This window comes from Rhinoderma darwinii, chromosome 3 (genome assembly GCF_050947455.1).
Source record: "Rhinoderma darwinii isolate aRhiDar2 chromosome 3, aRhiDar2.hap1, whole genome shotgun sequence".
NCBI classification, from domain to species: domain Eukaryota; kingdom Metazoa; phylum Chordata; class Amphibia; order Anura; family Rhinodermatidae; genus Rhinoderma; species Rhinoderma darwinii.
Genome location: NC_134689.1, coordinates 154,129,269 through 154,150,157, shown reverse-complemented (window position 1 = coordinate 154,150,157; position 20,889 = coordinate 154,129,269). Strand labels below are relative to the sequence as shown.

The 20,889-nt window shown below is 44.0% G+C and overlaps 1 protein-coding gene across 1 annotated transcript in view; it reads right to left on the bottom strand.

Annotated features, from left to right (window-relative positions):
* CAND1 (cullin associated and neddylation dissociated 1) overlaps positions 1-20,518 on the bottom strand; it is a 35,200-nt gene extending 14,682 nt beyond the window's left edge. The window contains exons 1-7 of the mRNA XM_075856916.1: positions 20,161-20,518; positions 13,252-13,395; positions 11,315-11,469; positions 9,865-9,988; positions 8,098-8,354; positions 7,901-8,006; positions 4,554-4,699 (exon numbers count right to left, since the gene is read on the bottom strand). Of these exons, the coding sequence (XP_075713031.1) occupies positions 4,554-4,699; positions 7,901-8,006; positions 8,098-8,354; positions 9,865-9,988; positions 11,315-11,469; positions 13,252-13,395; positions 20,161-20,228 (1,000 nt within the window). The 5' untranslated portion in view covers positions 20,229-20,518. The remainder of the gene's footprint in view (positions 1-4,553; positions 4,700-7,900; positions 8,007-8,097; positions 8,355-9,864; positions 9,989-11,314; positions 11,470-13,251; positions 13,396-20,160) is intronic.
* Positions 20,519-20,889: the final 371 nt, after the last annotated feature.

The window sequence follows — 20,889 nt, the reverse complement described above, 5'->3', positions numbered from 1 at the left end:
TCAGAAGCAAAGGAGCACCTAGAGGATTTTGGGGCCTTTTTATTTTAGGCACCATGTCAGGTTTTAGCTATAAAAAAAATAAAATATCAATTTCCACAAGGAATAAAGAAGAAAAAACCCCCCCAACATTTGTAAAGCAACTTCTCCAGAGTATGTAAACAACCCATATGTGGTCATAAACCGCTGTTTGGGCACACTGTAGGGCTCAGAAGAGAGGGAGCACCATTTAGCTTTTGGAGCGTGGATTTGCTTGGTATTAGTTTGGTTTGGTTTGGAGTTTTACTAGTATTTTAATTTACAATGTGCAGGAATATGTAAGCTGTGCGGACTACATCAGGGGCATAGTCAGGTGGTATAATAATGGCATAAAATAATCCATATATGTGTGTTACTCTGTGACAATCCTTTCTGCACAAGCCAGTGTCACACTTATAAACAGTGTCCGTTATTATCCCTCTTTTGATCCACACTTTGGGAATTTTGCTGGGAAGTCTTGTCCTGGTATAATACGGGCGCCCTCGCTTCCGGATTCCCTAATTTTAGGGCCTTGATAAATCGCCTCTTGAAACAGAAGAAATTTTCCCCTCGGGCCTGCACAACTGCATATTTTTCTTTTCTGACTTATTGGAGCCTTAACTAATTTATTTTTTCATAGACTTCGTGGTATGAAGGCTGTTTTTTTTGCAGGACGAGCTGTAGTTTTTATTGGTACCATTTTGGGGTACATGCAACTTTTTGATCACTTTTGATTGGGAGGCAAGGTGACCAAAAAACAGCAATTCTGTCATAGTTTAGTTTATTTTATGCAGCGTTCAACCATGCATTATAAATTACATGCTAACTTCATTCTGCTGGTCAGTCCGATTCCGGCGATACCTAATTAATAGCACTTTATGTTTTACAACTTTTTGCACAATAAAATTACTTTTGTAAAAATAATGTATTATTTCTGTCGCCAAGTTGTGAGAACCATAACTTGAAGTGTAGCTAAATGTTTGACAAGCTTCTGACATGTCATACTGACATGTCAGACGTTTGGATTAGTGGGGGTCCGAGCACGGAGTCCCCCACCAATCGCTGGAATGAAGCAGCTGAAGCGCTCGTGTGAGCGGTCAGCTGCTTCGTGTCTGTTCGGCTTTTTCCAGAAAGCCGATGTATCAGAGTACCGGCTCATAGGCTTTCTATTGTGTCCATGCACCGATACATTTATTGCCGGAAAAAGCAGAACAGACACGAAGCGGCTGAGCGCTCACACAAACGCTTCAGCTGCTTCATTCTAGCGATTGGTGGGGGTCTCAGTGCTCGGACTCCCACCAATCCAAACTTCTGACATGTCACTATGACAAGTCAGAAGTTTGTCAAACGTTTAGCTACACTTTAATTTTTTTAGTTGACAGAGCTGTATGAGGGCTTGTTTTTTGCGAGACGAGCTAGATTATATACGTACCATTTTTGGATACATGCGACTTTGATCACTTATTTCAATTTTTGGAAGAAAAAACGCCCCAAAAAACCGCAATGTTTTTTAGTAGTTTTTTTTACGGCGTTCACCGCAGGGAATAAATATTTTTATAGTATATAGTAACTACTTTAACTATTTTTATTTATTCAGGTAGTTACGGACACGGTGATAACAAATATGTATGGTTTATTTATTTATTTCAATAATAAATGACTTGATAAAGGGAAAAAGGGCGATTGTGTTGTATTATTACTTGAAACTTTGTTTTTTACAACTTTTATTTTTACACTTTTTTTTTAGTCCCATTAGGGGACTTGAAGGTTCAACAGTTTGATTGCTGTTCTAATACATTGCACTACAGATGGGTGGGGTCTAATCAGCTTCCGTAATGGCAGGAGGCCATCGTTAGGCCTCCTGTTGCCATAGCAGCAGTCAGCAGCCTTGCCATCGCATGGCAGGGCTGCCAAATTTTCTAAAACCACTAAGATGCAGCGATCGCTGTATCTAAGCAGTTAATGGCAGGGATCGGAGCTAGCTCCGGTTCCTGCTGTTACAGCAGTGTGTCCGCTCTAACATACAGCGGACACCCATTGCTGATGACGCCGGCTCATATTATGAGCCGGAAGTTAAGTCGGCGCCATCTTGCCGTTGGTACTGGAAGTCTTTTAGGCCCCGCTTCTGAGCGGGGCCTAGGAGGCATCTGTCGCTGGCAGACTGGGAGGCCAGTATTAGGCCTCCGGTTGCCATTGCAGCCACTGGCAACCCAGCAATCAAGTTGCTGGAGTGCCGATGGCCAAAAACCCCACAGATGCTGCGATCTCTATTAAACGTAGCATCTGAGGGGTTAATCGGCCGGATCGGGGGCTAGCTCCGGTCCTGGCCGTTACATCAGGGTGTCAGCTGTAACATACAGCTGGCACCCGGCGGGGACAGTGCAGGTTCAGGAGCTGAGCCTGCACCATCACCGCGACGTAACAGTACTGTGCTTTGCTGGAAGCCCTGCCCAATGTGTATATATGCGGCGGATGACGGGAAGGGGTTAAAGCCCCGGGAAAAAAAACAAAAATAACTAATGCATATAGTACCTAAAGCGCTATTAGAACATATAAAAATATTAAAAGCCAAAGTAGAGGCGTGGAATAAGTTACCGCTATCGGCTCTGGGTAGGACGAATCTGATTAAAATGATCCTTATGCCCCAGGTGCTGTATGTCCTACATAACTCCCCGGTATGGATCCCCAAATATTGGTTCAGGAGGTTGCACAACCTTTTTAGGGACCTAGTATGGAAGAAGGGGGTACCTAGGATTAAACTGGAGAAATTACAACTGCCTAAAGAGGAGGGGGGCCTGGCTGTGCCCAATGCTTGGGTGTATTATTTAGCTGCCCAATGTCAGCATTTCTGGGGGTGGGAGCAGGAAGAGACATGGGGGTCCAGTGCGCGCATCCTATCATCTGGGGGGGGGGGGGGGGAAGAACCCGTTGGTAGGACTGGAAGCGCACAGCTATAAACGGATGGCGAGTACCAGACCCACTCTGCTTCTCATACACAAAGTGTGGTGGCAGTGCAAGCAATTGCTGGGGATAGGAGAGTGCACGAAATACACACCACTCTGGAGGAATTCTTATCTGGGGGAATTGGGTAAATTGGAAGGGATGCAGGGGTGGGAGCAGCAAGGTATAATACGATTGAGTCAGTTGTACGAGGGAGGCATACTCAAATCCTTTCAGCAAATAAGGGAGGAGTTTCAGCTGGACTCCCGCATGTTCTATCAGTACCTGCAGATTCGGCACGCTGTGCAGACACAAGCGGCCAGTGTAGACATGACAATACATGCCACGGGAGTGTTGGAACATATTGCAAAAGCAGTAACGTCAAAAGGATTAATTTCATTGGTTTATCGCAGGTTATTGGTGGAACATCTGGGGGATCCTATGGCACCAGTGAAAGCTATATGGGAGAGGGATGTGGGTCCTATTCCGACAGACCACTGGGAGGCTGTATTGGCAGCAACATGTACTTTGTCCATTAATGTAGCACAACGAAGATCGCAGTTGTTTCTGATACATAGGGTGTATAGGACCCCGTGGGTGCTGAAACAAATGGGATTAAGAGCAGATGCCAAGTGCCCTAGGTGCCCGGAGGAAAAAGCAGACATCCTCCATATGTTCTGGACATGCGGGAGGTTGGGGATTCTGTGGACGGAAATATTGGAGCTAGTGGGGAGAGTGTTTGAGGTACAGATTCCATGGGATCCTGTGGTAATGCTGCTAGGGTATGTTGGAGATTTGGAGGGGGATAGGATGTCAGGGTTGGCAATCGCTAAAATACTATATCAAGTTAGGAAAGGAATAGCAAAGCACTGGCTGGATGCGGAGCCAACCTCAACACAAGAAATCATAGGGGCACTTAACTCACAGGTTCTGATGGAATATAGGATATACTCCAAGAGGGGGTCCAGGGTCAAGTTTGAAAAACAATGGGCTAGGTGGATTGATCAATCTGGGTATGCTTCTGTGGAGCTAATGACACTACACGTTCAGGTATAGGGCTACTGACGGTGGGGTACATACGGAGAGCAGGTGTAAGATGGGGAATGGAAAAGGGGAAGAGAAGGAGATAGGATTGGAAAAGTGGTATCGAGAAGACCGGCTGGGGGGATACAAGGGGGAGTTGGGGGGAAGGGAATGTTTGGTTGGATATAAATAATTGGGTCTGTGGAAATTTGCTTATATACTGTATAAGAAAGTACAATGACCTGTAAAAATGTGAAGTTTGTTGAATAAAATTGAACTGATTAAAAAAAAAAATTAACAAGGCTTTAATGTAGGCCATCAGCAAGGTAGCCCTCGTCGATTACTGGGGCATGGACCACATCCAGCGGCGTTTCACAGTATTACAGCCTTCTCCGATTCCACGCGGTCCCTTCAAAACAGCTGACCAGCGCAGGTGCAGAGTCGGACCCCACCGATCAGATTTTTCCTTCTAACTGGAATACCCCTTTAAAGAACATGACCCACTTTCAGGACACACTATTTTTAGCCAAATGCAGCATGCCGGATTGATAATTGTTCATAGCAGAACACAATACCTTGATCATCATCATCTGCACCATCAGCATCCATCGCATTTTCATCTTCATCTTCATCATCGTAGTTGTAATTGGGATCATAAGTCAGGTACTTAAGACAGATATTTATAATAGTAGATACATGGGGATATACTTCCTTGGGGCATCTATATAAAAAAAAAGGACATTCAAAAGAGCATAAGCAAAATATTAATTTTAAAAAAAACAAAAAAAACACAACCCCCCTTATTCTATGTTATTCTCAATACAGAAAGGTTGCCCATACCAATGCCTTACAATAGGTCATAGAATAGAGCTGCTACAAAAAGTGGAGAACCTAGCATATCTGTGTACTGAAGTCAACTGTGTTATGCCTAATGCGGAGCCTGTGGGTGTGGGGCATGACAAATGGATTTAACCCCTTCCTGAACGGATTTAAAAAAAAAAATAAATTATTATGGGGGGTGGGGGGTACTGAGCATTTTCACCCCAAAGGGCTTTCATAAATAATTGTGCTGCGGATGGTGCAAAGTAAAAATTTACATTTTCCCTAGATATGCCATTTCAGTGGCAAATATGTCGTGCCCAGCTTGCGCCACTGGAGACACACACCCCAAAAATTGTTAAAAGGGTTCTCCCGGATATGGCGATGCCATATATGTGGAAGTAAATTGTTGTTTGGGCACACTGTAGGGTTCAGACCGGAGGGAGCGCCATTTGGAGCTCAGATTATGCTTGGTAGTAGTTTTGTTTGGAGTTTTACTGGTATTTCAGTTTATAATGTGGTGGTACATGGAACCCGGGCAGAGTACATCAGGGGCATAGTCAGGTGGTATAATAATGGGGTAAAAAAAACAATAAAATGATCCATAGATGTTTGTTACGCTGTGAAGCAATCCTTTCTGCACAGGCCGGTGTCGCACTGATAAATGTCCATCCTTATGCCCATTTTGGTGCACACTCCGCACCTTTGCAGTTTGGGGAATTTTGCTGGGAAAGTGCTGTCCTGGTATAATAAGGGCGCCGTCGCTTCAAGCGGATATGTTTGGGCCCTACCCTTTCTAGTTCCCGAATTTTAGGTCCTTGATAAATCACATCTTGAAACAGAAGAAACGTTCCCCTCGGGCCAGCACAACTGCATATTTTTTATTTCCTGACTTATTGGAGCCATAACGAAAGATTATTTTTTCATAGACTTCGTGGTATGAGGGCTGTTTTTTTGCGGGACGAGCTGTAGTTTTTATTGGTACCATTTTGGGGTACATGCGACTTTTTGATCACTTTTTATCCTATTTTTTGGGAGGCAAGGTGACCAAAAAAAACTGCAATTCTGGCATAGTTATTTGTTTTTTTTATACAGCGTTCAGCGTGCGTTAGAAACTACATGTTACCTTTATTCTGCGGGCCAGTACGATTCCGGCGATACCTATTTTTTGTGTCACCATGTTGTGAAAGCCATAACTTTTACATTTTTCGGCAACGGAGCTGTATGAGGGCTTGTGTTTTGCGAGACTAGCTATAGTTTTTATAGGTACCGTTTTTGGATACATGCGACTGTTTTTTTTCCTCCATTCACCGCGCGGAACAACAATATTTTTATAGTTCAGGCGGCTTTTTTCAATAAAAGGTCTTGATGAGCAAAAAAGGGCGATTTTATTTTATTACTTGAAACTTTTATTAGATTTTTTACAACTTATTTTGCACTTTTTTTTTAGTCCCACTAGGGGACTTGAAGGTCCAACTGTCAGATTTTTTTTTTTATACAATTGCACTACCTATGTAGTGTAATGTATTAGATCTGTCAGTAATTCACTGACAGCAAGCCAATTAGACTTAGTCTCCGGGCGGGGACTAATCGGCTTCCATAATGGAAGAGCAGGAGGCCATTGTTAGGCCTCCTGTTGCCATAGCAGCAGTCGGAAGCCGATCTGCTGCCAACCACTAAGATTCAGTAACATACAGCTGACATCCACCACTGAGGACGCCGGCGCCATCTTGCCAACGGCTACAGAAGCCTTTTAGGTCCCACCTCAGGGCGGGGCCTGGAAGGTGTCTGTGCTAAGCAGGCCGGGTGTCCACTATTAGGCCTCCGGTTGCCATTGCAGCCACCGGCACCCCGGCACTTTCATTGCTGGGGTGCCGATGAGCTGCAAACAACTTAAATGGAGCGATCACGTTTGAGTGCTGCATTTAGGTTAAATGGCGGGAATCAAAGCTACCTTCGGTCCCCTCCATTACAGCAGGGTGTCAGCTGTAAGATACAGCTGACATCCGGGGATGATGGCACCGACTCAGCTTCTGAACCGGTGCCATCCATTTGTCGTAATTATACGACAATATGCGGGAAGCACTGGCTTTCCATGATGTATACTAGGGATGTCATGATACTAGAATTTGGACTTAGATACCGATACGTCGTGTAGTATTGCGATTTCGATACCAAAACGATACTTTTACCAATAAAAAAAAGTTCTTCCGTTTTCTGATGTGAGGCACGAGGTATTATGAATTTTGAACCTCCACGTGCCTCACATTAATAGTTATTAACCTCATCATGTTCCTGTCATAATGGACAACATTGGGTTAATGTGTGAGGTACATGATGGGGCTAATTACTATTAATGTGAGGCACATGGAGGTTCAAAATTCATAATACCTCGCGCCTCACATTAATAAGTGAAAGAAAGCCGTTTTTATTTAATTTTATAACAGCGTAAACCTGAATGACGCTATAAATGTGTTATTACGGTCGCGACGGCACTGAAGACCGAACATGGCGGACACACTGCAAAACACCCCCCACGTTCGGTCTTCAGTGCCGCCGCTCATTAGTACAACGGCGGCCGCATCGCCTCATCCTGACGGCGCGCACTTGTCAGGACTCTGGAGCGGGGCGATGGTTGCATTACACATGCATTAGACGGCCGCAGCCCCGCTCTCATACATTCATGTATTACCATACAGCTGTGCGACCGCACAACTTAGTATCGAAATACATGAAATGATGGTATCGAACCGTTTGGGGATGTAAAGTATCGAAGTTTCAATGCATCGTGCATCCCTAACGTATACTTACGACAAATGTCGGGAAGGGGTTAGACAACACCAAAAAGAGAATCCCTGTGTCATGCTCCACCCCCTCAGGGCCAGAACTTGGCATAACACAGTGCATCCGTTTTGTCCAGAGCATTCCTTCTAACTAAAGGGGTCGTTTATGTAAACAATGTAAACTTTCTATGTTCTATTTTTTTGTGGGTAACCATTACTAGGGTTCATGGATGCCTATTCAATAAAAAGGTAGAGGAGACATCCGCAGTTGGTAACTTGGACTCAAGTATATCAACAGGAGTCACATACACATTACTTACCGTCTAACAAACGATTCAAAAGCTTGAATGCAGTATTCTCTAAGTTCATCATCATCAATATTACAAAACTTGACCACTAGAGGAATTATTTTCTCCAAATATTCACCTACAAATATGACATTTAAGACACACTTAAGTTATGTAATATGGTGAAAAGACATATGCAGAAAATCAGAATGTTACCAGCCTTTACTTACCAATCCTATGACCTGCTTGCCTACTGATAGCAGCAATACACTGTATGTAGGTCCTAGTGGTAGACATTGAATCATTTTTAGAAAGCTCTGCCAAGAGGTGCTCAATGAGATCAATGAATACAATGTTCCCGCAACTCATAACCAGATGACCAAGTGCAATGATGGTTCTTTTCCTTACAGCCAGTCTTGGGCTTGTTAATTGTGGAAGCAAACAGCTCAAAATTGAAGGATGGAAATTAACAAGCAATCCACCCTGTCTGAAGAAAAACACAAACCTTAACCAATTTTTGGTAAACTCTCCAAACCTCAACCTACATCAATACTTAAAGCTTACCTAACGTTTCAGAGTAAGATGTCATATGTGTGTGCATGAGGAATAACACGATTTCTGGCCATTATATGATATGAATTCAGCATTTTTTAGCAGCCCCCCCCCCCCTCCCTCCCTCTACAGGCTCTTATTTGAATTCTGTTTTCTCTCAGCAACTGGGTGGAGTCGAAGTTTCAGACGTGAACTATTTTTTTCCTGGGATTGGCAGTGCGAATTCCACAGCAATTGACATTACAACCCCATCTACATGTAGTGGAAAAAATCTCCACTGAAAGCATGGCATACTAGATTTCCAAATCCGCAGCATGCAGTGTTGCAACAGAAAGGCTGAAACCTGTGGCAAGCCACGTATGGATGCACCCTCATATATGAGAATTTAGCAGAAGATCCGTTGCGTAATTGCGGGAAAAAAAAGACATTTAAAAAAAAATAAAAAAATAAAAAATAGATCTGGAAATTTTCCACCACGTCTGAACATGCCTTAAAGGGGTTGTCAGAGATTAAATGATTGTGTTAATGCTTGTAATTTATAAATGTAAATACATTTGTAATATACTTACATTTTCCAAAGTGACCCCGTTTCCAGATCCTGCCGTGGGGTACATGACGGGTGACGTCACTCTCTGGCCGCTGTGTTGATCTTCAATTATTTTCCGGGTATACGACACGTCACTTGTGATGTGTATGGGCTGTTCTGTTGTAACGTGTATGCGGGGTCCCTGTTATCTCGAGAACAGCAAGGACCACACATACGCGTTACGGGCTGTACAGAAGAACTGCCCATACACGGCACATCCCAAGTGATGTGTCGTATAACCGGAAAAGAATTGAAGATCAACACAGCGGCCAGAGAGTGATGTCACCAATCATGTACCCCACGGCAGGATCTGGAAACAGGGCCACTGCCTCGCTGCATGACAACTGTCCCGTACTGCAATCATGTTTTCAGTACGGACAGTAGTTCCACAGCGAGGCAGTGACACCTAGCGTCATAGAGAACTATGATGCTAGGAGCCCGGCTCCCTGCAGTGTGTTCGGTATGGGAAATGCGGCCGACACACGTACCGAACACGCTCGTGTGAATTAGGCCTTAGGAGGGTAGGAGCCAAATCAAGAAAAAAAAAATGCATTTTCTCAAATAAGATATTACAAAAAAAAATAAAAAATCTATTCGCTTGAACAATCGATTTTTGCAAGGTTTGTTAAAAAGCCAGTGACCCTTCAAAAAAATAACTAACCAACTGCTCAGTATGTGTGGACAAAATTAAGAATTTTCCTCAACTGCAATCCAATATAGGGAGGTGGGGTATTTGCATGGGCAAATTTTAAAGGTCTTCTTTTTGAAACTGCAGTTTTTGCAGCAGTGAAAAAATTATGATTTTATAAAAATAAAAAAATACATAAAATCTGGGAGGATTGGCCAGTGTGAAGGTTACCTGCTAAGCATATCAGCCATAATATCCAAGGCTTCCAGCTGGACAGATACATCCTCCTGCTTTGCAATAGCACTTGTGAGACGTCCAGTAATTTTTTTGCAGACGTTTGCAGCCAAAGCCGATCCTGTGGAATAAAAGACACTTTAAATTCATCTCAAGGTATAACACTACATACCATAGAATTACAAATTTTGGGGTTAGTATAACTTTCTATTTTTGCAGATGACACCAAGTTATGTAATATAGTTCAGACTATGGAAGATGTTCATGAATTGCAGGCTGATTTACACAAACTGAATGTTTGGGTGTCCACTTGGCAGATGAAGTTTAATGTAGATAAATGTAAAGTTATGCATCTGGGTACCAACAACCTGCATGCATCATATGTCCTAGGGGGCGCTATACTGGGGGACTCACTTGTTGAGAAGGATCTGGGTGTACTTGTAGAATATAGAATAAATAACAGCATGCAATAAAGGCCAGCAGGATACAGTTTCTAATGCCAGGCTGGATTCACATTCTGTGTTTTTGTTGTGTTTTTAACAAGCTTTTTTTGTTTTGGTTGATAAACACCCTAAGAGAGACATAGAAGTTTCTCTACCTAAGCAAAAAAAAAAAAAAAAGTTACAACACCACACAATGAAAAGCCACTCTAAGAGGCATGTACTCGCGGGACATTGACATAATATCACTTTCCAAAGCATTGGTGTGGCCTGGTCTAGAATATGCAGTTGAAATATGTGCACCGGTTCACAGAAAGGAGTTGGAAAAAACACAAATAAGAGCCACAAAACTGATTAAGGGGCATAGAGAATCTCAATTATGAGGAAAGATTAACATTAGTTACAAAATTAATTTAGTCACGAGAAGTGGTCTAAATCCTAATGCATATGACCGTTGTGTGCCGGCTCACAAGTCACAGATTTGCCTATTGCAATTCTGGCGTGGATTTTTCAGAACATCCACAGCTGACACTTGAATGTCGGCAGCAGATTGGCGCCATTTTAATTCAATGGAGCTAATCCGCAGCTTTTTAGCACGGAATACAAAGCCATAATAAACATGCTGTCAATTTTTAAATCCTGAGCGTGTTAATGAGGTATAAAATACACCATTCACATGCACTGCCAGCGAAACGTGAAGTGTGTCAGGATTTAGACGTGGAATCCATGCCTAAATCCTAATAGAATCCTGAATGTGTGAACGTGGCCCAACTATACATAAGTGAGTAAACCTCGGACCTGGCTAAGTCACATTCTAGTACAGCAAGCATGATGCTTTACTGTGAACATGCAAGACGTATGATGCTTTATAGAGGAGACAAACCTATAGGGCCGGTTTAATTACAAACTATGGTATTGGTAGTTTGCACTTTCCCGTTACATTCAGAAAGTCTATCAGCGTCTGCCTGTTGAGCGTTCACCATTAGGGGAAATACTCTATAACTCACCACTGGAAGCCGGCGGAAGCTCTCCAATTACAGTCTTCAGTCCAATGCTAGATATATCGCGTAGCTGCTCCTTGTCAGACAACATGTTAGTGCAGAGAGTGTCCACAATAGTCTCAACTTGATATTCTTTTACTTTACTCACAAGCGGGCCAAGGCTAAAATAACAAGAACATATCAATTTCATTCGTTTTGGTCTTTACAAAACTAAACACATGAAATCACCAAAAAACAAGGGGGTTGGGCAAATCTGAAAAGCTAAGCTGTTAAAAAATAAATTAAATAAAAAATAAAAGGCCAAAACCTAAACCTAAATTTGTAACTTTACTTGCATTGTACAAAGCTGTAACCAGAAAATGTGCGACCATGGAACAATGCTGAATTTGTTCTGGAATCAAATTAAAATGAAAAGAAAAAAAAAAAAACAAAAAAAAAAACACTATTAAGGCTCTGTTCACATCTGCGTTGGGGTCCCCGTTCGGACGTTCCGTCGGAGCGGGAGGCCGAACAGACACGAAAGGAAACCAGAGCTTTCCGTTTCCATCACCATTGATTTCAATGGTGACTGATCCGGTGCCTATGGCTTCCTTTTGTCTCTTGTGCACCGGATCCGTCGTTTTGCAGGAAGCAATAGCGTAGTCGAATGGGACCCCAAAACGCAGATGTGAACAGAGCCTAAAATGCATTAGTCTCTCGCTGGGTTCTTTGAAGCCTGCTGCTGATAGACAACTTATTATGATTCGTTTTTAAAAATAAGTTATGTAGGGGGAAACATCCAGTAGTAGACCGTGCCAGCCAAATAAATTAGTACCTGCAACATGGTGCAGTTTTAGGCTGCTGAAACTGGCATTCTGGCATCTTCTACACCATTTGTCAAGCTGGATTCACAGGGGAATGTCTGTGCAGATAATCCGCAGCGTATCATAGTTACAGCCATGTAGATGAGATTTGAACAATCTGGAAATCCCAGCCTGCTGCGTTGTTTCAAAACCGCAGCATTTGTTTCTGTTCTGGATGTTCACCCTTTTCAATCTAGAAGGGGTGAAATCTGCAGCAAAATATGCCTATAAAACTTGAGTATTTCGCTGCAGAAAAACCTGCAGTATTTCCATCCCATGTGAATTCATCCTCAGTCTAAAGGATTTTCTGCATGTTCCGGTTCCTGTAGGAATCTAGCAGACAACTCCGGTGGTAATTTCTCCGCTTCCTTCCATATTCATCTGACAGACAGCGGAGCGGATTGTGTTTGTGTAAAGAAGCGACAGATTCCTGGTCTCTTATTGACAGAGAAGTTGGTGAAGGCTTCTCCTGCGTTCAGTTACTTTACAGCCAGACAGGATTGTGAGAAGGCGGGGGAGGGCAGGGCTCATCTCCAGGGACACACAGAGAAGGCTTCTTTCTAGATTTCTAACAATTTTGATCCTACCATGTCTTATACTACAACTAAAAGGAGTGGAGAATATACAGGTCACGTTCCCACAGCAGTATATTGCATCACTATTTGTAAGCTGAAACCAAGACGGAGGCCATAATACAAAAGAGGTGCAAATCATTCCAATAAAGTTATTTTCTTTTTATGTTCCGCTCCTGGTTTTGGCTTTCCAATACTAAAGCAAAATACTGCTGTGTGAAAGAGGCCTAAGGAAGGAGATTCTATGAATTTTCCAAATGTTTCTACATTAGTAGTCTCCAAACTGTGGCTCTCTTGCTGTTGCAATGACAACTCCTAGCATGCCTTAAGCCAAAGGCTGTCAGGGCATGCTGGGAATTGTAGTTTCAAAACGCCTGGAGAGCCAAAAGTTGGAGGTCCCTGTTCTAGATTTCTTCCCGTAATGAATAGAATACCACACGAGATGCTTTAGAGCGTCCATGCTACCTCAGTCCTACAGTACCAGCTAAAAAGGTGGAGGACTAGCTTCACAATACTTGATATAACTCACCATTTCACAGCTAGATTTTGAACTTCACCATTCTTATCTTCCAAAAGTTTTAAAATCATCTTTACAACTTTACGCTCACTGTCATCGTCCAGTTTAATGGAGTCCTTCTGAAGCTCGGTCATTAAGTCATTAGTTGCCATGAATCTACAGAATAAAAAGGATGAAAAATACTTAGTGTTACAAAAGTCACATTATATTAGATGTATTGCAGTCAGGAGTTTTGTGTCTCTATCAAAATCTGTGCATGGCACCTGGAAACGTATTACTTGGGTGCAGCAAGTATAATAGGGTCCAACGGGTTCCGCTGTGGTGTCCATCGTTTTGACGGGAAGAATAGTGCTAGCGTTTCTGCCACTAAAATTTGACAGGCTCTGTGAGGAAGTCTCCAAATAGAGCATCTGACGCACGTGTGAACATAGCTTGACCATATGTAAACTTCTCTTTGAGACAAACTGGGGAAACCGCGCCTAACCCTTCTTCACCGTTTTTGCGCAGCGTTTTATATTTTGTGACATTTTGTACATTTATTCTTCTAGGCTTTTTTAAAGTCCTATAAAGAAGTCCATGAACAAAAAAAAAAAACAAAAAAAAAAACCGGAGAGCCTGCTGCGTTTTAGAAAAACGCCACCAACCCTGTGTACGTAGGCCCTCTTAGATTTTACTATAGACTTTCAAGGAGTATTTTCATCTCGGACAGGACAAATATTCGATAGATGCTGGTCCCTGCATCCATCTCTAGAACGGGGCCGCCTGACTCCGGTTCTACCTGGTCACACTGTCTCTGGCCGCTGAGTTGCAAAGTCGCCGGTGGTACGAAAACAACAGAGCTTGCTGTGCTACGTTGTTCCCGTAGCTCCCATTTCCGTTGTCGTATTCCAGGTCACCTTATAACTCAGCGGCCAGAGATCCGCGACAGCGGGATGAGGTTTCAGGGGGCTCCGTTCTAGATAGGTGCAGGTCTCAGAGGTGGAACCCACATCTATCGGACATTTATGACACATCCCGTGGACACGTCAGATGTATGAAATAGGAAAATCCCTCTAATGTAATATCTGGCCAAAAATAAAACATGCACAAAAATTTTTTATTGTAAAATGGGAAAAAACAGCCTTGGGCTGGAATCACACATGAAACACAGGAATGGATACAAAAGAAGGGACATAGCAGTCTTTCCTTTATACTTTTCCTTCTTTTTGGATCCACATCCCTGCCACAAATACTGCATGTGTGATTTCAGCCTTAAGCATCCAATAGCTTGCCAAACGCAGGAATCGTTCATATGGAGTTCAGAAAATACTCAACATCGACTATCTCCTAAATATGAAAAAGTCTACAGTCTCTTCAGTTCAGCATCTAGTTTTAAAACTACAGAACGTTAGGAAGACCCTGGTAGTCAGCGGGCACAAGAACAATTTCTATATAGAATTTGCAAAGAAAGACCTTTATTTTCCAACTACCCATATGACGAAATGTTAAAATTTTACTTTTATTAATTCCTATTCAGAACCAAATTAAGCAACCACACACTTAAAATGACCAACGTGAGACTGACCGCGATGCCTGAATATTAGTAGATTTGATAACAAGTAGTATCTATTAGTCTTAGAACCAGCGGCTGCAGTGCGCTGCATCAACTGTATCTGCCATTACTAGTCTGTGAGCTAACCCATTGTATTAAAAAGCGGTGCGTTTTTATGGCGGGATAAGCTGTCGTTTTTAATAATACCATTTTGGTGTAAATGCGACGGTTTGATCATTTTTTATTTCATTTTTTGTGGGAGATTAGGTGACAAAAAAATAGACATTCTGGCGTTTACAATTTTTTATTTTTACGGCGTTCACCGTGCGGGTTAAATAATGATATATTGCAATAGTTCAGACTAAAAAACGAGCATTTTTGGCCAAGTTATGACCATTTTTGTAGTTACGCAAATGAGGCTTGCAAAAGTCCAAGTGGGTGTGTTTAAAAGTAAAAGTCCAAGTGGGTGTGTATTATGTGCGTACATCGGGGCGTTTTTACTACTTTTACTAGCTGGGCGTCCTGATGAGAAGTGTCATCCACTTCTCTTCAGAACGCCCAGCTTCTGGCAGTGCAGATCTGTGACGTCACTCACAGGTCCTGCATCGTGTCGGCCACATCGGCACCAGAGGCTACAGTTGATTCTGCAGCAGCATCAGCGTTTGCAGGTAAGTAGCTACATCGACTTACCTGCAAACGCCGATGCTGCTGCAGAATCATCTGTAGCCTCTGGTGCCGACGTGTCCTCGCTCGTCTGACACGATGCAGGACCTGTGAGTGACGTCACAGATCTGCACTGCCAGAAGCTGGGCGTTCTGAAGAGAAGTGGATGATACTTCTCATCAGAGCGCCCAGCTAGTAAAAGTAGTAAAAACGCCCCGATGTACGCACATAATACACACCCACTTGGACTTTTACTTTTAAACACACCCACTTGGACTTTTGCAAGCCTCATTTGCGTAACTACAAAAATGGTCATAACTTGGCCAAAAATGCTCGTTTTTTAAAAATAAAAACGTTACTGTAATCTACATTGCAGCGCCGATCTGCTGCAATAGCAGATGGGGGTTGCAAAATCTGGTGACAAGAGCCTCTTTAAGTGAAGTGAGAGCAGGAATAAGTCTGCAAAAGGACCCAAGCAAAATTCGCCATGTGAACATAACCTAAGACTGTTCACATCTGCACTGCGGATTCCGTTTATAAAAGGAAACCACACTGCTGTGAAGGATCCAACACTTGAGGAACACTAGCAGCAGCCGGAGGAACCCACTGACTTATAATGGGGTCTGTCGGCTTCCTCCAAGGCGCCCATAGCTTTAAAGAGAAAAACATTGCTGCATGCTGCTTTATTTTTCCCGTTAAAAATTACAGAATCTGCGACGGAGGCTCCCAACCAGATGTGAACAGTCTGTTTTTACACTGTGTTCGGCATATGCGCTAGAAATGCTCCTGGCACATATACGGAATTAATCCAGGGGGCCCAATTTATCAGACACATGCTAGAAGAGTGTTCTTTTGGCATCCGCCAGGCAGGTATATGTTGGTAGACTTATTAACTGTATCGAAAAGTGTAGTCTGCTGCTCTTATAGAGAAGCATCCTGCATAAAAACTTCATATGGAGAACCTAGGGGCGACATATGCCACATACAGTGGTAAATGTCACCCATAGGCTCCCATTGTAAAGAAAGAAAGAAACACAACACTCCGGACACATACCTCTGCCATCCAATCACATCCACAGCTGCATTCACAATTCTGCTCATTGATACGAATGCTTTGTGCTATACTGCATTCTGGGATAATTTTTCCTATATTAGATTACTTTACTGTGATTTGTATACAAGGTTAAGCTTAGCATTACACTGAACATGCAGGGTATACTGGAAGATTGGAGCTCAGCAACCTGCAGGGAAAAATGCAGGTGTGGATTAGAATGGCTATAAAACGTTCCAAGAGACGTATAAAAACGACAGTCGTCCATTACAGCCACATTTTTCTAGGGCACGTTGTAAAATGACAATATGAATAGGTGCTGCAAGAAACCGCTTCACTGTTCCGTTGTGATAGATGTATATACCTGTACCGCGGCACATGATGCCCCTACCGTTTTTATGAGCCAAACTGAAATAATATGAAGTAGTAGACACACGAAGGTACAGTATGGACCCATTCACTTCTATGGGTGCCGTGAGCTTGTAGGAATATGGCAGCGTACATGACAGTGAAAAATAAGGAACGCATTGCATTTACCAAGATACACAACTTTTTATGTGTATAATAAAATGTAAAAAGTAAGCCATCCACATGAAAGAGTAAACCTAACAATTTATAAGGTGGACTAAAAGGAAGGCATGTACACATCTGCATCAAGCTATGCACACCAAAGAAGAACCTGATGTACACTATTATAACAACAGATTCAACACTTCCGTCATAAACGGAAACCTGAAAGCAAGTGTGAACAGAGCCTAAGCTGAACTCAGTGATGACCGTGTAGATAGCAGCTGATTTGACAGCTGTTTCCTGCACAGGTACACATTGTCGCCACATTTCCTATCAGTGTACATGTACACAAGCTATCCAAAAGCAAGTGGGCATAACCATACAAGTCTCCTGACATGTCTGTTTACTTAAAGGGATTTTCCGAGTTATTTCAAAAATTGGCCAGGGTAGGAGGGATGCAAAAAAAAAAACAACTAATTTCACAGATCCCGGTCATTCCAGCACCACTGCTCCGCTCCTCCCCACCGCTCTTTATTGACATAGCTGCAGCGATGACGTGCCCGTATACCCACGTACTGGCCTCAGCGACCCTGTGCCACATACCCAGAGACCAGTGATTGGCTGCAGCGATCATGTGGGTATAAGGGCATGTCATCGCTGCCGCCATGTCAATACACAGCGGCAGGGAGAACTGGAAGCGGTAGTGCTGGAACGACGGGGGTTCGTGAGGTAAGCAATGGGTCTTTTATTTTGAATCTCTCATACTGTGGCAAAATTTTTAAATAACTCGGAAAACTCCTTTAAAAATTCTATTCCCCATGACAGAATACTGGAGCACCGTTACTTAGAACCCTGCGTTGTGACCTTCCTCGGTTATTCCTCTTGGAAAGGTGAGAAGAAATTGACAACTGGGCTTTATCATTCCCACTGTCAAAAGGATGCGTCCCCAAACAGTCAAGTGTTGCGACTTTTACGCAACTTAGAAAAAAACAAAACACCTTATACCTACCTCTGCCGTTCTATCCCACGTGACCGCTGCAGCTAAGCACAGGCTGGAGTACCGGTCACATGGGATGAAACGTCATCCAGGCCGGCCTCTTGTGATGACGTTTCATCCCACGTGACCGTCACCCCAGGAGGCCGGCCTGCCAGCAGGCTGGCTAAACGTTGCAGTTTCCCACAGCAGACTACCACCTGCGGCCACCGGGGCGCATACACTGTGTACCTTTACGCAGCGTATCCACCCCATGTGAACCCAGCCTAAGGATTTAACTGGCTTCTTTTTCACCAGATGGGTCCTTATTTTTTGCCCTGAAAATAATTCACACCAAAGGTGTGCACGTATATATATCCCCCAAACACACTACCAAAAACAACATGCAGGTGTGCAATACATATAAAATCGCCGTCACCCCGACCACTATAAACGTGGAAACCCGGATCAACTTCTTACCTATTACAACAGGGAGAAATGGATAAGCTGCTATCAGACACATCAAGCGACCCTTATTTTTTGCAAAAAATAGAATATTTGAAGCAGCACAAATCCCAATGTCAGGAGCGGTGTCACGCTGTAAGATCAGACAAACCCAGTGACGTAACGTAATCTTCAGAAAAAGCGTGTTGAACAGTAGCACACGTCTCCCAAATTTCAATCAATATGTTCTTTTATTGGTCAAACATCCAGTAAAAAATGCCAACGTTTCGACCCTTGACAAGTGGAGGGTCTTAATTCAAGGCTGAGAAAGAACCTCCACTTGTCACGGGTCGAAACGTTGCCATTTTTTACTGGACGTTTGACCAATAAAAGAACATATTGATTGAAATTTGGGAGACGTGGGCTGCTGTTCACCACGCTTATTTTTTGCAGTCACAAATAACAGAAAATCCAGTATGCCCGCTACTTGTTATGCCAGAGAGCAGAAGTTGGGGACAGCCAGGCTGCCCTCGTACACATTTAATTATCATCTGGATCCATTGACCTTTACGTAATGTGCAAGCACGAAATTAAAGGGACGCTGAAGGTGATAGTTGTTGGCTGAACATCCGATGGGTATGGTTGGACACGAGATTTAGTGGTCTGATCCTGCCACCTTTGCGGAAAACCTGATGTCTATGGTGCCTGCCATAGGTCCCTCAACAATAGAAGGATTGGACAGGTTCTATTTTAGCATGGCTGATCCTTTGTCACTACAAGAGATAAGCGGTACCAGATGCATCTGTCAGTCTCTTATCTCTAAGGCCCTGTTCACACAGAGTATTTTGACGAGCCTTTGAGCGCGGAATCCGCTCCGCAAAATTCATCAAAAACAGGCCGAAAATGCCTCCCATTGATTTCAAATGGAAGGCGGGGGCGGTTTTGTCCCGCGAGCGGGAAAACCGCCTCGTGGGAGAAAGAAGGGACATGCCCTATCTTCGCACATTTATGCCTCTGACCTCCCATTGACATCAATGGGAGGCAGAGAGAGCGTATTACGGGGAGCTTTTTTACTTGTAGCACTCAATGATCGCGGAGGAAAAACGCAGTGAGAAACGCGGCAAATGCCGTGCAGGAAGGACAAAATCTGCCTCAAAATCCCAAACGGAATTTTGAGGCAGAATTTTCCTCCTGCAAAAAAACTGTGTGAACATGGCCTTAACCTCCATGTTTGGCCGATCAAACCGCTGACGTTTATGGTGACCCTAAGTGGAGAAGCCACTTACATGATGACAAGCAAATGTGGCTGCAGTCTTTATTTGGGGCATGATGGCCACTGGGAATAGTCCTGCCCTAAGGCTGCTGCTGGAAAGACAACATGGGGTAATTGCTACTTATGCAGTTTCCCAATACATTAGCCTATGCTCACACAACGTATACACTAGCACAAGAGTAACTGCCTGCCCACTCACCACCACACAGGCATGGGATCGACACGGGCAGGCGCCTGCGGGGCAGCACATTGTACTAGAGGGCCCACAAGCAGTGTCCAATCTACCTGGGCCCGTCCACTGTGACACCGCGCTCAGCACACGTTTCCCAGAGCCACGGCCTAGTGTGAGCGCCTGGCAGTGAGTGACAGGCCGCACCTCCGTCCCCAGCACACAGCGCTATTTCTTGCTCGGACGCCCCTCCTCTATCGCTGCCTGCAGGTGACAACCGTCCGCTCCGCACCGTGCGGCCCCTCACCTGAAGTCCTTGTCGCTGGATGTCATTTTCTCCAGCAGGTTGGAGATGTGGTACGAGGCGCTCGCCATGTTGCCGCTGCAGTTGCCTCCGGTGATCACGCTGGTGAATTCTCCCCTGCCGGGGCCCCGTGTCTGGAATCCCCCCCGGTCCTGCCGCAGACAAGGCTCCTTTCAGCGGCAGAAGTCGAGAAGAGGGACGGGCGCGTCCACGATGCTGTATTCGCAGGCCGCCTGTCCCGTGTACGTGAGCGTCCCCGGCTGTCCCCGCCCAGATCCGCTCCCACAAAGCCTGTACCTAGCCGGTTAGGAGGAAGGAAGACACAGCAAACTGCCCGTCTCACTCACAGCCCCGCAGATGAGGCGGAGCTCCACGGGAGGGGGCGGGGCCATAAACACTCATGCATCAGCGTTCTGTGAGTCTAACCCTCGGATTGGCTGAGTGATCTGTCAGTCTAGATGATTGACAACAGATCCTTACACGGCTTCGTGCACGCGCTGTCCGGAGTTTGGTCGCTCGTTGCTGGCTGGGAGACCAGCCTCATCTCTATAACGTGTATTCATCGCCTTGGAGGTTTTGTTATTGCAGCCGATTATAACAGGTGCTGCTAATATCACTAACATACAGTAGTGATCATGGGGATAGACGGTTCTTTGAAACTACTGTAACTCTGCAGGCAGCCTGTAGCTATCCTAAAATGACTGATAACAGAGGACAATAGATTACGTTTGA